General features: G+C 34.7%; 1 protein-coding gene across 4 annotated transcripts in view; it reads right to left on the bottom strand.

Annotated features, from left to right (window-relative positions):
• LOC131042470 (SAGA-associated factor 11) overlaps positions 1 to 16,669 on the bottom strand; it is a 33,613-nt gene extending 16,944 nt beyond the window's left edge. Inside the window, exons 1-2 of one of the 4 annotated variants that reach the window (XM_057975768.2) lie at positions 16,215 to 16,669; positions 15,783 to 16,085 (exon numbers count right to left, since the gene is read on the bottom strand). In XM_057975768.2, the coding sequence (XP_057831751.1) occupies positions 15,783 to 16,085; positions 16,215 to 16,238 (327 nt within the window). In that variant the 5' untranslated portion in view covers positions 16,239 to 16,669. The remainder of the gene's footprint in view (positions 1 to 15,782; positions 16,086 to 16,214) is intronic. The other 3 variants (XM_057975769.2, XM_057975767.2, XM_057975766.2) reach the window with 3 other exon arrangements.
• Between the last annotated feature and the right edge of the window lie 2,549 nt (positions 16,670 to 19,218).

Below are 19,218 nucleotides of genomic sequence, written 5' to 3'. Positions count from 1 at the left end.
CAGCTACATCTCTCGCTTCATGACAGCTCCAAAAGTTGATCATTGGATTGCAGGGAAGCGAGTGTTACGATATGTGAAAGGCACTTCAAACTATGGCATTCTGTATACCAGGTGCAACGATCCAAAGCTGATTGGTTATACTGACTCAGATTGGGCAGGATCGGTGGACGACAAAAAATCCACTTTTGTGTACGTATTCAGTTTGGGTACTGGTGTCGTCATGATGCAGAGTCATGAAAATCCAACCAAGAACCTCAAATCATCCGTGAAGTTCAATTATCAACACAAATCTTCCAACATGTTAGAGGCAGTGTCATATATTTCCCAACAAAATCATCAATCAAATAACCATTATCAAATCTTCTCCATAGATATCAATCCATTATGATTGTAGATCTATATATTATGCATTAAACCTGAATCATTTAAACCCTTCATCTATTCATTTCTTGCAAATGAAAACCAATAATTTTCCCAAACTATGAAATTTACTCTATTCTGGTCATGAAATTACAGTCATGAACAATCATTAATAACTCTTAAAATATTAATCACCAGATCAATCGCTCCAATCAGGTTCTAGAAATGGTAGCTATAAAACTTTTCTTCAAGTTATAGAAAGATCCAATGGTTAAATCCAAAGTTATGATGATTTTTCCAAAACTGGTAGCTGTGAATTAGGGTTTTGGGTAGTTCCAAACGGTTTTCACCAAAACACTCATAACTTTCTCAAAACTGAATGAAATCAATTCAAACCAATAGCAATGGAAATATTATTCAATATACTACACTATCATTATACAAATACACTTGTTTCCAGGCTATACATGGCCGTACCAGGCCTGGAAACAAGAGGAAAAACTTTCAAGACCACAAAACAAGAGATTGAAAACAATGAAAATATGATACCAAAATGTTTCCAATGCTTTTCAATTCCTTCTCCAATTTTTTACATACTCTTATGAACGACCATTACAGAGGTTTTATAGCCTTTTCATCTTCACATGGAAGTTACAACTACCCAACTTTCTCTTATGACCATACAACTTCCCATTTTGGTCTTTTTACAACTTTTGAAAAGTTGCATTTTACAACTTTTACAACTTTTACAACTTTTGACTCAAATGACTTTAAACCTTCAAAAGAACCTTCAAAACATATTAGGATGGAATAATAATGTATTTTTGTCACCATTTTACCCCTCAAAGGTTATTTTATACAAATTTTACCAAATGACTAATTCAAGACCTTATTAGGACAACTTGGACAACTCATTACAATGGGCTCTTTTAGCCTTACATATTGATTCATATTGACTCAAAATGACATTGCAAATGAAAATGTAATTGAATATACTTATGAATTGATTTTTATCCTCTTATAGACTCCTTTTGTGCCTTTGTGTTAGGTGCTCCTGCACCACGTCACTTGGAGCAGCAAGAAGCAACAGGTCATGGCTCTTTCTTCGATTGAAGCCGAATACTGGGGAACAGTCAAGGCCACATGTGAGGCAGTTTGGCTCCGAAGGATGCTCTCTGACATGCAGATGCCACAGACAGGTCCTTCTTCCCTTGTATATTGATAATCAAGGGATGCTCAAACTAGCCAAAAATCCCATCTTCCATGAATGTACCAAGCACGTTGAACTTCATTGTCACTACATCCACAAGCTGATAGAAGACGGATCAGACTGCAGATATTCTCACCAAGTCTCTGAGCCCGGATAAGTTTGTAAAATTCAAGGGGCAACTTGGTGTTTTTGATAGATTGACCATTAAGGGAGGGTGTTAGAATAATAATTTCTTATATTGTTAATGGTCAACTTAGGTTGTTAGATTTCATTAATGTATCTACAGTATTAGGTAGATAGAGGTAGGTAATATCATTAATTTCTACAGTGTTTTGTATTTCTATAAATTGTAATCGTTACCAATTAATATGAACTAAGATATTTTTACCAGTGAATCTGATTTTCACAACCCAAATGGGCAGCATACATTTTTCTTACAGAAGTGATACCTTCTCTTGAAAGAGTGCATCACACCATGATCAAACTTACAACAAGTAAGTCCTCTTATGCTTCTATTGGAGTTGATCTTTTTAAAATTGTTAGACTAGAATTTTTTGCCAGTCCCCATTGCCACAATGAAAACTTTTCCCTTGACTGCATTTGCAAGGACACAAGTCACACAACAACCAAGCTTTTATCAATCTAATTATGTTGGTAAACAGATTTGTCACTGTGAATTCTCCTTCGAAATTGACCCTGTTCGCCCGAAGAGAAGTGACAACCGTTCCAACAGTTGGAGAGATTATGGTGAAGCCACAATCTTCCTCTGCGTTTGAGAGGGGCAGCTCCCTCATATGATGGGGGTATTTGAGATTTTTGTGTACTTTTAACCTAAAAGTACATAAAGGAGACAACATAGAACTAAAGAAATATAAAGAACAAAAAAAATCCAACAATAAACATACGAATTCCAATTGAGATTTCACAATAGATAACGATTACAAAGGGGATAAAATTTTAGACATGCTCTGATGATGAAAGAAGGACAACAAACCTCAACATACAAAGAAATAAGTTGTACTAACACATACAATTCAAGATGCCAAGAAATGATATGCTTAATCAATTGCATTGGTTACTAATGATTTGCATGATTACATAAAGGGATCACCGATTCAACATACGAGAAATCAGAAAATAACAACATAAGAGTGCATTTATAGCGTCCGGTTACTAATGATTTGCATACTTATAGTTACATGAGTAACATAGCCACTTCTTCAAAAGAACATCTTGAAACTTTCAAGTTAGGAATGGAGCGAGGTGCTTATCCATCTTCATGTGCATCTTTGGTCTTTGTAATGATCTCATCATCAATTCTTTGCTTGTATTGCGGAGTGTCGCTACATACAAGAATATCCACACCTTTGGAACCGATGCATTGATGAACTTTAATCATTTGGTATCGAGATTTGAAATCAAAACCTTCTCTCCCATTGTGTTCTTCCAAGTGACTCTTTAATCCACCTTTTTTTTAGAACATGAGTCGATGATTCTGCATCTTGTAGACCTATCTATGCCTTTATTCTGAAGTTGCAATGTCGACATAGGTATAGAGGATGCGGGGAAAGGATGTGGAATTCAGCTATACACCAGCCAATTGCATTTGCTTCAAACTTTCGAATGTTCATACCTTGCAATCATCGCATTTTGTATGATGACCTTCTTTAACTCATTTTTGTCAAAAGACTGGTTTTTTTTATCCATTGCTTTGATGCATGTTCATAACCTATTCAAGAGCACCCATTCTAACTTGCGGGCAAGGAAGATGACAACGTGATTGCATAATAAAGCTTTACACTTGGTATTTGCATTGCTTCGAAGTTTCTAAAGCATCTTCAACAGCTCCATTTTGTGCTCGGTCTGCAGTCGTTTTATTTCATTCCTGGAAACGACATCTTCTTGAGACGTTTGATCATGCAATTAATGGAACTTGTCAATGTTTCCATTCTTTGTTCACATGTTGCATTTGCTTGCAGGTTCCTAAGGCCATTTCAACTTCTCGATTTTGAGCATGTCGTGCAATCATTGTTGGCTGAGTTTGTGGAATGTGACTTTACACCTACAACTGCAGTAGCTTAGAAGTTTCCTCTTTGTATATCTTGCAATCATCGCATGTCATGAGATGACATCGATTTGAGACATTTGTCAAACAGTTCACCGTGCCTTGTTTGTGCTCTCACATTGTGTATCGTTCGAAGCTTCCATTTTTGCACTCGCAGAGAGGGTGGCGGCTAACGTTGCAAATCTTGTCTTCACACCTCTTGTCGCTTGTACATTTTGCATGCATAATCATAACCTGTATGAAAGCTCTGTTTCGTGTCGGTAGGGAGGATATTCACAAAGGTTTTTTGGAATTTGATTTTGCTTCTGCTAATTACTTGTGTTTTGTGAATTCTAGTGAATTCTACCATCATTGCATTCGATGAAGTAGTTATCTTGAAGTAGTTATCATAACTAACTCCGCTTTAACCATTCGAAAACAAACAAGAAACTCCTTTGTCAGTAACTTGTGAAAGTTGGCCAACTTGCCAAAGTTTGAATGAATAATGAACCAAAGTGCATCTTCACTTCATCGGTGATTTATGAAAACGCCACAACTTGCCGATAAGAAAGTAAAACTCGAACATGCTGCCGATAAGAATGGATGGAGGAGTAATTTGAAAAAGTGCCTCAAGTTGCCAACATTCGGATCCTTTGAGATGAAAAACCCAAGTGCAACAGCTTCTTTGTTAACTTGGCCAAATTAGCAAAAATGGTCGATAGAGATATAAAATGGAGATAGCATTTGCCATTTCAATAAGTTATGAGTCTTGTGCAAAACACCAATTTGTATTGGCTTGAAATGGTTTAAAATATTCATCGGCAAATCGGTAACTTAGGTCACTTTTCCAAATTGTTGATGGACAAAATAACCAATTCTTGCACCGTTGAGAATACTTTTGGCCAACGATTCAACCTTTTTTTGTCAATGCAATTGGTGAAATGAAGATTAGTTGGTGAGTTTTGAATGACTTCGAAAGTGCCGACAAGACATTATTTTCATTTCTCCATTGGCCTTTATCATTGGCATTTTTCTCACCATCAGTAGCCTTCTCGTTTTGAACACATATAATCATTTATTTTTTGCTAATAAAATGTGGTCATTAATTCAACATTAGCAAAAGTGAGAGAAAGTTTACAAGTGAAGTCATCAACCCTTAGTCTTCAACCAATATGAGAAGGTTACAGAATTCATTTTATCAATGCTTTTGAACCATTATAGTTGGTTTCCTTGGAGATTGTGAATTTTCTTCATAGATCCGTTGATTTGAAAATAGAGAACAACACATAACTTTCAAGTGAGACAATATTTGGCCATGAAAGTTATTATCTTGAAGAGTTTGACATGAAAATTTTGAAATTTTTACTTATTTGAAAATGGGGCTAACAAATTATTACTCAAAGTCAAAGTATATTTCCAAAAGTTTCAAGTGCACATTTATCTGTTTCATTAAGAGTAGTGTTGTAAATAGAAAGGAAATTGGGGCTAAAAATATCATACTCAGAAGGCAAAACCTCTAGAATGAGATAAGTGTATTCATTATCGAATTTGACAAACTCTAATCCAGCTTACTCGATCGACCTTCAGCTCGTTGACTTTAATGATCAAAACCAGCATAGCTTATTTTGTTTATCTCATAATTGATTGGAACAGTGCCATAACTGTTGGCTTGTGGAAAGACTTGTCAGTTTATTCCCAAGCTTCTCTGATGTCTTTCTTGCCTCAAATGTGATAGAGATCATCTTTAAATGTAATCCCAAGAAGTCTTCAAACCTCTTTCACTCTATACAAGAACTTTTGTTTCTCCTTGATATCCATAGCCTCTTATCTTTCTCATGATGCCCAAGAGATTTTTGCAGTAATTAGATCTTCCACTTTCTAATGGCCATTTAAATTTTAAATTGAGGATTAAGGTATATGTGTTGGAAAAACTGCTTTCAAGTAGTAAAATTGGTAGAAATTGACAGCAAGCTTGCAGTTCCCACAAAATTGCCAGGATAAAATTTGAGCAATAGAGTGTGTATGCTAAAATAATAGTAGTTAGGATCAACACCAGAAGAGAAGAGCAGCTAGAATTACAAAATCTAACTCCTGACAGAATTGTTGCCTGTGGTAAAATACAAATATTTTGATCACAAAACTCAAATGCTGCCAAAAGTTCATATGAAAACCAAACTATGATCTCATGCAAAGGGAAATAATGAAGTGCATATTTATATCCATCTCCCAGTAAAATAATAAATTTAAGACTAAACAAAAAATGTTACATTTTACACATTTTCCAAAGCTACTCAAAAACATCTTAGGGGAGGCCAAATCTAAGAGCATTTTGATCTACACAATGGGATCTACCATCTAATAAATTTTCAAACCAGAAGGACATTACTATTTAAAATAATTTTCAACGCATTGAAACAAGCAAGCCATAAGGTGAAAGCTCTAAATTCAAACAAGCAAAGAGCCCTTGATAGAAATTCAACTTTCAACTTCATAAACAATTGAAAGCATGCACAACACTTTCTACTACTAAACATATCAATCCATCTTTGGAAAAGAATACTCACCGAAGCATAATATAAACTATTTAGAAGGGAGAACAACCACATATAATAGACAACCACACATAGTAAACAACCACACAAAATGAAAAGATAAATCAGGGCTAAAAAATAGCTCAGATCATTGTAAGGGAATAAAATCCCTTTTACATAAAATTCGACTAATCAAACGGATGCATACCAACAAAGTACAAATTAAACTAGATTTAAATATTCAGCTGGAAATTGATAATTAAAATGCTATTTTCCGGAAAATTAAATGTGAGAAGATTAGGGTATTTAACTTTTAAAACAATGATGAAGAAATATGCCACTGCAGTGCTTAACTGATTTGTCAAGGTCCAAACATTAATGTCTTTGATGTGCTTGTTGTCTCAGTACTGTAACATGTAATATGCAGCCCTATTTGTGCTTTGATATTTTGTTTTTTGGAATGTGTTTTGATTGTTTTTGCAATGTTTTCAAATGAAAAATATAGTGCAGATAAACTGAAAAAATTGCAACAATTTTTTGATTCAGAAAATAGACAATACACAGAAATTACAAAGCTGAAAGTTCCAGATTTTATTTATGATCTGGAAATACAATTTTCCACAAAAATAAGGGCAACACAGTTCCAAAATATTCATAACATATCTATTTCCAACATACCCAGAAAATGCAGCAAAGAAATAGACTGAACTGGCATTGAAATTGGCAAACTGGCACTAGGAAACTTGAACGCCAACCTTCACTATCTACCCCAAAAGCCACTTTGAGGATAGGAAAGGAGTTGCAGACCCAAAACACCCACAAATAGAAAAAACACAGCTCTTCAAAACCCTAAACACCCGGCAAGGAAGTGTACAGCTAGCTTATGGAGGTGTACAGCTAGCTTATGGAGGTGTACAGCCAGCTTATGGAGTGGTATGGCCAGCAAAAACAAGAAATATTAGCTCTAAATTTCTTCCTCAATCACAATCTGCAATTGATAATATCCTCTCCAAAATCTGCAATCTACAATTGATAATATCCTCTCCAAAATCTGCAGCTATGAACTGATTTAATGCATTAACTGATTCACCATGAAGCTCCAATGTGTTTCCTAAATGAAAACACCAATAAATTCTCCAGATTATATCTTTCAATAATATGGTGAATGTTGTCTGCATGGGTTTTTGTCCTCACAAACCAAAGAGAAGCAAATCTCCTCCAGAAGAAATAGCAATATCAATATCAAACTTAGGATGCCAAATGAGCTTCACGAAATTCCCTTTATAGCTCTCAAGCAAATTCGGCCCCTTTCACTTTTGCCTTTTATTTAATAAAAATCAATTCCTTTTTAATCTTCCAATGTAGCATTAAATAATAAAGGCCCATCTATTCGCCCCCCGTTAATGGGCCTATCTGGGTTAATCTGGAAGTAAAGGAGAACAAATATGTTGAAACTTGAATGGATCAAACCAACAGAAGGATGGGTCAATGTAAACTTCGATGGGGCATCGAAGGGTAACCCGGGCCTGTCGGGGACAAGATATGTAGCATAGGATTAAACTAGCAGTATCATTGCAATGGGAGCCAAGAAGCTAGCGGAAGGATTGAGCAATGAGGCTGAAGCACAAGTTGCATTATTGGCCGTCAAAATGACGAAAAAAATTATCCATTTCAAAACATCATCTAGAGGGAGATTCTCTGATAATTATCAATGCAATTATCAAAGGGGAGGCTATAGCTTGGAAGTTTAACACATATTAAAATTATCAGAAATTATTTACTTTCTTTTTAAGATTTTCAAATTTCCCACACATGAGGGGTGGGAACACGGTGGCAAACACCATGTTCAAGTTGGCAAACTCATTAATTAAGGGGCAGGTAGACGAGATATGGGAGGATTATCGAGATTTACAACTCAAGTTTTGAGATTGGTTGTATGCCGCCACCCACTGAACTCATAATGGCAAGTGAAGGGCCATTAATGTGATATGCTCAGAGGAGGTTGTTATTTATAACATGTCATTTCATTCTCTTCGCAAGGTGATATTTCGAGAAGCACGACAAGAGAGAGAGACAGGTGGAGCGGTTTAGTAAAGTATGGAGACCAATTTCACCTTGATCACTCCAAAACAATAGCTGGCTTTCCTTGGCAAGGTGTCAGAGAAGAGGATGAGGAGTGCTTTTAAATTCAAAGACCCCATGTTCATGCAAATTATGGACATTTTGCTCAGAGAGAAATTCATGAAGATCGAGCATCACTACCACATCGACATCAATATTGACATCGTGTCCATGGTTATGGCTTGGGGTTTAGAGCTTAGGAATAAGGAAGACGTCCATAGGCTCATGCACGAGTGTGTGAGGGATGAGAGAACATATGGCATGAACGCCTTCTTGGCAATGGCACAACCAGGAGAGGAAATTGTGGCTCGTAATGGAGAGGCTTCAAGTCGAAGAGCTCAAACCACCATTATGCCCTTACATCCGATGGAGTGCAACAAGTGACAAGGATGGACAATGAGCTGAGGCCCAAATTGGTTGGGATGCCTCGAAGGATTTCCTGCAAGAGAGGGAGATAGAGTGGAATGCGGTTGGGGCAGTGGCGGCAAGGAAGGGTAAAAAACTGCATTACCCGGGATGTGTCCTCAAGCTAAAATCCCCCGTTTCCGTACCGGGGATGTTTCGGGGATCCCCCCGCCATCCCCAAAATTGCAAAATCTGTGGGAAACGTCTCGGAAACTTGGGGACGGCGCCCCTCGTCCCCAATATGGTTGGGGACGTCCGTGGCATCCCCTACCCGTCCCGGGGACAGCCAGCCGTCCCCCTTTTTCCCAGCACATTTTTAAAAAAAAGACTCAAATGCTAAAAAAATGCCTTTTTTAATTTTATTATAGGTCTGCAAAACTGGATTTTCACTAATATGATGGGTAAACATGTCTAAATAACTTCCAAAAGCACTTAGAAATAAATTTCAGCAGCCTGTTAATAAATTTCACAAACACTTAGAACTCGGTAGTGCGTAAAAAAGTGGTTGCAGGTCTGCAATATTGGACTTTTCACTGATATGAAAAGTAAACAGATCTGAATCATAGCCAAAAGCACTCAGAAAAATGAAAAACAGCTTTGTAATGAATTTCACAAACACCCAAAACTTTGTAGTGCATGAAGAAGCAGTTGTAGGTCATAATTGTAATCGAAGACTATCAAAATATCTTCCAACCAGAAAGAAACAATGAACTACATGCAAACAAGTGCTAGCATATTGACAATGAATTTTCAATTATGAATGCATATTGAGTATTGACAATGAATTCTGGATTATGAATGCATGTTGAGTATTGACAATAAATTTTGAACACAAATGTGGTATGTTAAGGTTCTATGATTTACATATACCTGCTTTATCCATGTTTTCATATGAATATAATGTATATATACATACTTTATCTGATTTTCATATGAACATTTAAATTTCCCTATACATTTTAAATTTTCCCTATATTTTATATAGCTGCCCACTTTGTCATCCCCCCACCATCCCCAAAATTGGTAAAAAAATTTGCTGTCTACAAAACTTGTCCTGTCGTCCCCGTCCCGAAAACTCGGGGTAACATAGGTAAAATACAGTTGAATTTTATTCGGGAAGACTACTAGGTGAATGGTCCTCTCAAACCAAAGAAGAAAAAATGAATTTCAATGTAAGTTGTAAGATTTTGTATAAATTTTGTCTTGAATTGACAGTGCATATAATCTGTAAGTTTTTTGTATACTCTATAGTGGAAAATGAACGATTCAGGTGTATAGGGTTTAGTTTTAGGCCATTGAATGTCCCCTTCTTAGCCAGAGTCAACAGATCAAGATCAGTCTCTTAACGAAGTCCTCGTATACTAACAAGGACAGGCAGAGGACAATGGACTGGTGATTTTCTCCTATTTCAAAGGGCACTTTAGAGTAAACATGGATGGAATCAATCGACAGTATTGGTATTTCTATGATAATAAAATGACTTGAAAAAAAGCCATAATTATTAAGTGATGAAATTGACTTTATAACAAAGTCATTGGAGATATTAAAGGGGTCTTAAAAGGCAAAAATGAATTATTTTAACAAGGTTTCATTAAGACCAAATGAAGTGATATAATGAGTTAATTAAACTCAACCTAAAGCCATAAGTGGGTGCTCCTGTTGAAGCCCTAATTAGGGCGTAGCATTGAGGAAGGATAAAAGAGTCTTGGAGGTGAAGAAAGCATTGTGTTATGTGGTTTTTTATCTTGTTCTTGTCTCCTTAGAGGAGCTTGTCTAAACCTTAGGGTTTGAGCTGCTTATTGGAGACGAAAACCTCCATAAGTAAACACACTTGCAGCTGTGAGAGACCAACCAAGAGAGTGCAAGGAGATCCTACTTCAGGGATCTCAGTTGGGCTACAAAGAAACCAGTTTTGGAAGAGGTATTTGCTGATTGAAATCTGAAAGAGGAGCTTGCTTGTTAGCCACCCCCTATCTGGCTAGTTGGAAGTGAACAAGAGACTTTTGATGCATTTTCAGATTGGAATTTGTATGAAAATCCATTTCAAGCAGTTTGAAGGCATTTGTATCAGTTTTTGGAAGGGGTTTGGAACAGTTTTAACATAAATTCTGAGTGGCCTGCCTTTATGCTAGGCCAACCCCTCTTAGGTTGCTTAGAGTGGACAGATATCACTATTCTCCTTCCTTTATATAGTTTTGGTAAGCTAAAAAACAGCCTTTCATCAATACATTACAGCAGTTAGAAGAGGAATTTGGAGCTAGTATTTTGATAGTTTTGTTGCTACTGCTGAGAGAGGTGTCTACCTGTGTGGCCGACCCTCCTTGAGGATGTTTGGAGCCAAGGAAGAACACTAATCTGCATCATAAATGTTGGGTATGCAAATACAAGTCATCACCAGCAGATTGGGACAGTTTTCATATCAGTTTTGAAGAAGTTGGAACATTTTAATTCATTTTCTGAGGAACCAGCTTGGCTGCCACTACAAATCAGACTTGCAAATATTTTATAACTCCTTCATACTTCATTCCTACGAAGGTCAACCTTATCAGGTATGCTTATAGGATTAGTAGCATTATTTATCATACCTTTTTGTAATCCCTTGGGGAATTTTGTAATATTCCTAAACTGAAGTAAATCTGAAAATTACTCTTTCAAGATTACAAATCCATGTTTTACTATCAGTTTGAGTTATATGCAATATATGCTCGGTTTCACATTACAAAACCCAAACCCAAACAGAATACACACTTCTGCACTTCCGTCTAGCTTTGAAAGAACACCTTAAAAGAAAAACATAGTATTTTTAATCTAAACAAACAAGCAGGTTGTTCAGTGGCAATTCCTAGTGTTCCTCCTGGGGTGGGACATTACAGGCTAGTACTATTAATTTTGTAAAGTTTTTGTGAGGGCTGATAGTAGCAGTGTAGACAATGTGGATTTTGTAAAGTTTTCGTGAGGGCTGGTAGTAGCAGTGTAGACAATGTGGCTTTTGTAAAGTTTTTGTGAGGGCTGGTAGTAGCAGTGTAGACAATGTGGATTTGTTGGGATTTGATAGTTGTTGAAGGTGGGAAGTCCAAAAACTCTATATCTGTACCTTCATATTTTACATTAATAATAAATAATATCTATTACCGATCGAAAAAAAGGCCCATCTATCAAAATAAATCACCTTTTATTTTATAACTTGCCTCTATAGACCCTTCATTAAATAAATTAAAATAACGATAAAATTTAATCTTTAATTTAACTTTATTAATTAAAACTTATTGTTATTTTATTTAAAACCTATAGACTATATAAAACACTGAGATAATCATCAACACTGAATCCACAGACAATACTAAAGATAGAAACCCTACCAACTAGCTCATTCTATGGTCCAAATTGACTTACTAAACATAGTAAGTATTGGAAGACTAATCCAAACTCAACCCATAAAAGGGCATAACAACAGTGGAAGCTCAACAAAACATCAAATACTACCAAATTGTTGGACAAACTGCCTCCTAAGTTCCTTAACCCCAACACATTAGCCTACGAGAACCAAACTGAATAGGCTAACGGTCCACCAACTCAACTGGTTAGGAAGGGGACATTACATAACATACCCAAAATCTTCTATGGGTTGACCCCAAGTGACTTGGGATCAATCCTGCACAGTATGAACTAATCTCTAAGGCGTGGATCTAATCTGGCAATCCACAGAATTTTGTAACCTCTTTCACCGTGATCTCTACTAGCATATATATCTTTAAAAAGTCTCTATAAAATACACTAAAAGATATCCTCTCGAAGTGGCTACTTTTTAAATCAATTTTACAATCCATATAAGTGGAATAAGCAACTTCTATGGATTTATTAAAGATATATATGCTAGTATATTTTAATCTATTTTTAAAAAATTATCAAAGCTGTGTCATTTTCAATTTTTTATTCTTTTTGAAAATATTCTTATACTGCCTTACAAACAAAGCTTAATTCATTTTTTTATATTTTATAATTTCATTTATTATTATAAATAAAGTTTGTTAAATAAAAACTCATCACTTTATTTGTTTAAATGAAAATGACCAATAAATATCAAAATTAAAAAATAAATAAATAAAAAGAAAAAAATTCATAAAAAATAAAATGAAAGAAATGCTAGATGAAGTCTAGAAAATAACAAATTTTATAGGTAAAAGAGTAAAGGCAATATTTTAACTCCGAGCATTAAAATTAGTTTTATTATTTTCATATCCATTTTTTTCATTTTAAACTTTATGAAAATATTTATTTCCATTACAAAAAACTTGGGGCCTCCCTCTGCAAAGGCAGCGGCATTTATGATTATGTAGTTTCAAAGAAAATACACGTCCCTGCTATTTACTGGCAATGAATTTGTTTTAATGAGACAAATTCTAAAACAGTTAAATGGATGTCAATTTAACTCCTGGGAAGTTTTATTCTTCACACCCATATACAATTGTATAACGCCTCTCGAAGTCATTATCTAATGGAGCATAAGGACCGGAGGTATTTAAAAATGCCTTAGTAAAGCTGCTGGATTGAAAACTCGAGTTCTCTTCAATCAACCTGCTTGATAGACTGGCTTTACAACCTTAAGAAAATATAGAAGACAGCACTCTCAAACATGAAGGTGTCCTAGATGCGGATGTGTTCTGATTCCAATGTAGATGTGTTCCTTTTAGGCTTCAAATCAAAATGTCGTTATGATGATTTATCCTTGGAGTTCCTTACACAAATGAATGCCTTTAAATAACAAGCCATAATGAATAATTGCACAAATACCAATGGGTAGTGGAAAAGGGCAAGAATCGGCAATTTTATATTTGAATTATTGAAATTTGGGGATCAATCCCTTACAGCTAAAGATCAAACTTGCACACCACGGGACTGATCTGGTACATGAGGACATGGATCTCAAGATAGCAAATGAATGTATGGATACTGGTTCAATGATAGGTTGAATAAATGTCTAATTCTGACAACTATGTGGGAATGCACAATGATTAGGGATGGAATAAAGCTGAATATATAGAAGTATGTGCAAATGGGGATGGATAAAGGATCAAGGAAGGAACCAATCGAGTGTGCCACTTGTCACTATGTAATTGTATTAAGACATTATGTGAAAATGAGCTCAAAAATAAATGGGAATTGGCATCATATGTAAATTTCACCATTACAGCAGCGTCAAGATGGATTGCACTCAATAAAAATGTTCTATCTAGATATCTAGGTTTGTGACGTTATTGATGAAATGAAAAATCATATTATGATTAAAAGATGAATCGTCAAATCCATGGACTTCCATTGCAAACTCAGCACATTATTACTGTATTTATTTTATAAAATTTCATTATTGTCTTTTAAAAAAATTGCCATTCCCACAACCCCAAATTCAAAGAAACGTTGGAATGTGATAATCTCATTTGTAAAAGTTATAGGGAACCTGCATCCCTCTATCAGAGGTGGGGATCATCCACTACATAAATGGACGATAATAAAATAATAATACGCTTAAAAGAAGTCAATACTTATTATTTCATTATAAATGAGTTCAAACCCGTATAAATCTAATATAACGCGTACAAATTAAATCTATTTTTAACTGCTGAGGTGTCCAAAGGATTGTGGTGTAATGGTGCATTCATGAAAAAGAATGCTCCCCAAGTTGAAATCACCACACATTCAATTAAGGCAGCCCACATTTTTCGAATATGTATATATAATATTATAATAATATCTCCATAACACTGACCCAAGTTGAAGTCACTGAGGTGGTCTTATAACTTGGAACACATACGGTTGTATGGCATTGTCCATTACAGAGACCTAAGTTGACATTACCAAGCAAACAATAAGGTAGCACATGACTTACAAGACATATGAATTAAATAATATATCCAAGAATAGGACGATACAAATTAAAAACAACCATAAAGCAGAGCCCATCAATGCCTTATACAGCTCCTTATAGTAAACTTTGCACCATCAAAAAGTAAATATAGCCTAGTTTCCAAATATGTACATATGTCATTTCAACTTGGCCCCAACATTTAAATTTGACGACTACTTTCACTATTTTGAGATTTTTTAAATAAATTTTCTTCCATCCTCATTAACTTTCATTATTATAATTTACCCATCATGCAGTTACATATAGACCTAAATATGATCGATATTTTCTCTCAGCCAAAGGTTGGGTCAAACAGTCACTGTTTGATATTTTAAAATTTATAGATCTTCTTTCTCAACCTGCCATCTAGTGAATTCCATTTTTCTTAGCACACATTGTTTCTGGAGTTCTCTTCTCTTACTTTCTGTTTCATGCTGATGGATTATGGAGTTTGATACAAAATAAAGAGGAAAATAATTCACACAATCAAATTTAGAAACAATGCATGCTGATATCATGGACTGCGGATATTATTCCACCTTCCTTATTTATCTATTTAGCCTTTCATATGAGATTTGCAGTTAAATTCATATGACTCAAATGAGAATGAAAGATAATTTTAAAATACAGAAATAACGGTTGATGGATAGGTGACTGTCTAATTTAAAAGTGAACTTATTTGCTTCTTCATCAATATAGACTTCCTAAATGACTTTGCAGTGAAACTCAGGTGAGTTGAGTGTAACGAGAATGATATGAAATTTTTTATGTTGCATTTATTTTTTTAAGGTATAACCAACTCGAGGGAAAGATAATTATTTTAAAATATATAAAAGTTATTTTTAATTTGAAGCCACAAAGAGTTCTAAACTATTCCACAATTCCAAAAAAATATCCACGCCGGTGCAGCCGTCAAATTTACCGGCCCCACACTAGAAAATATCTAGTAGAAAGGTGTTGGCCCAATTAACATTAAATCATAATATATCCTACTAGTTACCCACTTCATAAATATATGTGCCAAAAGCACAAAGTACAAATAATGCCAAAGCACTAAGTCTACGTAGAACAAACCTTGAACACTACCTAAGGCTCCAAACAACGAAAAGGAAAAGAGTACAGTAAAACACACGACAAACATTAAAATGACCAAAACGAAAAAGAAAAAAGAGTCTAAAAGCAACAAAACTGGTTCGTGAGGATTCTTACCTTCCCCGTGCATTTTTCCAGGTGAGGAGCAAATCTACCAGCCACAACCGACCTCCCACAGTTCATACAATTAAAAATATCACTGGCCACAGCAGGATGGCTCTGTCCAAACAAATCGACAGTGTATTTACCACCATTGTCTGGGTCTTCAGCCATGGCCCTGGCCTCCATGGAAACCCTAATCTCCTCCTCCTCATCAACGTTCAGCCTCGGATCGAGCCCCAGCCGCGCCGCTCTGTGGCACTCGGAAGCCACGTCAATTATCACAGAATCCAGCAGCTCTGTAAACACCAACATCTCTTTCTGCCAAACATAAAACAACAAATAGGTCAAATATCAGTAAAATTCGTATGCCCAAAAGTGAAAAACAAACAGATCGTTGCACAATTTTATATAATTATGTGCCTCTTCTTTCTTTTTCATGGTGTTTACCTTTCCATTAGCTTCGTTAGCCATGGCCGTTAAGAAAAGCCCTAGGGTTTTTTTGTTTTATTTTTTAGGGGCGAACGACCGGGGTTCGATCCTGCGGAAGGGAGGTGCAAACGGCTAAATGAGTTGTAGAAAAAAGTTTCGAGTCTCTGTAAGCTACTGTGCAAACAGAGGATTTGGCTAACGGGCGGACAAATAAAGAAATTTCAGCCGTCGATGGGTACGGATGCTACGTGTTGCTTCTTCAAGCGTCGATTGTGACGAGATAGTGGGTATAATTATTTCAATGGCTTCCCATGCTATGGGTATAAGCCCACTCTCCTATGATCATATATAAGTAATAACAACTGCTATTTTCTTACAAGAAAAGCATATGTGGGGCCATGGTGCATTGGTTAGATTGAGCTTTTTGTGCAATCTATAACATGTTACAAGGGGCTTCTTGAAAGTGACCCAACTCAGTTTATAATGTGGGCTTTTTGTATTTATCAAAATTCTTTGGAGATTATTTTGATTCAATATTAAAAAAATTGAATGGTAAGTTGTTATTCTATTGTATTTTCATATTCACATGTTATAATATGATGTTTGAATTGAACTTAATATCCAACTTTTTAGTGGTGTAGAAAACTAGTGTTTGTAGTGTCTTGTTGGATATAATATTCTATGTTAGCCACTTATAGTGTGTTGTTTAGTATCTATTTTTAGACATGCACCTTTTTAGACATGCACCTTTTTAGTGATGTGAGAAATTGCATTTGTAATATATTGTTTGATATTAAATATCATACATGCATCTTAATGGTGCAACGAATTGAGAGTGTGTGTCCACCTTTCAATGATATAGGGATTTAGTGCATGTAATATATTATTTGATATGAGTTTTTGTGCTCATTCCCACATCACCCTAGTTCAAGTTGTGAGGCATTATAATGTGTTGTTTGATATGAGATTATGTACTTGTTATTGGATGTATGTAATAATTATGATCACCACCCTACTCCTACATAAATTGATAACCTCCTAATAATAGAGATGTCACATCAAAATAGCACTAGCTCACCACTTGTTGAGATGCATGAGAGGATAAAGGCATTGCATGAAATGATTAGTACTCCATGATAGTATGCACATAGTCTTGTTATTAACTATTTCCAGAAGTTCATGAAGCATTTCTTTATTCACATTGTTACATAACACTAGTAGTAGCAAATACTTCAATATATAATTATTTATAAATCTATTAAATCAAAACATATATCTTTCATTATAAACTTTGGTGATTACAAGATCTTGTATGTATGTTGTTTTCCCATTTTTATGCATATTTTACTATCTATTTGTAGCTATCATTGCTATTTTTTATCGATCTTCCTTTATGTCAATCATCCATATTCCAAAATTTGGCTCCATTACATATCTATCTCTCTTACTTATCATGTGGTAGAATTACCTTATGAGTAGCCATCAAACTTTTACCAATAAGGTTGACCTAAAATGTTTCCCCTATTAAAATTTTGGCCCTTTATATTTAGAAGTGGTCTTTGAATAGATGTTTTATAATGATGTAAAAGTGGTATATGTTTTTAATTAAGTTTATATTTTATAATAAATTATTTGATAAAAAAATAGGTAAAATAAATAGGTTTGTATATAAAAGATATAAAGATCAATTTATAATTAATTATGAGGTCTCAAGTAAATTTGAAATTAAATTAACATGTGGTGCAAGCTTTATTAATAAAATAAACCCCATTAACCTTTAATGTATGTTGAAAAAAAATATTGAAAGGCATTTACTCTAAGAAAAATGAATGATATACTAAAACAATATGGTTGGTTACAAAGGAAAAATATTTGTATAATTATATAACTCTCTTTTTTGTAGATTATCTATTTTTGGGGGAAAAAATTATTAGTACAATTATTATAAACACTTATTGTGTACATTGTTTTTCTCACACATATTATTAATGAGAGTGGTCATGGAGCACATTGAGTACTCTATTTTTATATAATATTGAAAAGAAATATCACTTAAATTTATAAATTAAGCTAATTAAATAAATGTAATCAATGCATACAAATTAATCTTGAGTAAATTTAGTTGAGTTGATAAATTAATAGTAATGAATATAATAATTAATGAGATGATATAGGTTTTATAAATTGTACATAATAATGTTCTTCATGTCATGTAAAATCTATTTGTGAAATTGCATAAATTGATTATCCTCGATTTGATGAGTGTGTCATGTAAACATCCACACATAGTAACAACATCTAATAGTTTAAGATCTGGGAAAGATAAAACACAATAAAAAAATCAGGTTTAGGCAACTATAATATTAGTTTGACAAAAGAAAGATTGCAATAGGCAAGTCCTTAGAACCATGGGGAAATAGGCTAAAGCAAAGACTAAAATGAACATAAAAACACAGTAAGGGGATGGAATCCAAAGTAAGTGCAAAATATGGTGTGAATTTGTAAGGATGTGCAATTTTTTACATTACAACAAAGTCAATCAACCACACACCTTTTAATGCATGTGTAGCCAAGGCTATGATAAATGAATCACCATCATCCTCGGAGGGCTTCTCAAACTTGTCATCTAAATCTCTTTTTTAATATTTTTCTTCTCCTCCTTTAGTCTATTTATGTAATGGAATTATTGGACATGGTTCCAACATTTTCCCTTGAACATATGAGGAGATTTAGATCTCTCATGTGATTTGGATCTAGACTTGTCTTGCTTCTTGTCATTATTCTCACCTTTTTCTTTTTATCTACATTAATTATTTTGGGCCTACTTGGATAATTTAGAATATTTTATTTGCATCTCTTCTAAAGAATAATGCTACCACCTCATATATTTTTTAACTTGCTGGTATTGCTCCCAATAGCTATAGTAAGGTGGTCCCATGAATTAGGCAAAGTACGCAATAAAGTCATCCAATGATCCCCCTATATTTAATCCACTAGAATGCAATTGGGTAATGACCATGTT

This window comes from Cryptomeria japonica, chromosome 1 (genome assembly GCF_030272615.1).
Source record: "Cryptomeria japonica chromosome 1, Sugi_1.0, whole genome shotgun sequence".
Classification (NCBI taxonomy): domain Eukaryota; kingdom Viridiplantae; phylum Streptophyta; class Pinopsida; order Cupressales; family Cupressaceae; genus Cryptomeria; species Cryptomeria japonica.
The sequence above is the reverse complement of the archived record's forward strand: the minus strand, read 5'-3'. Positions and strand labels throughout refer to the sequence as shown.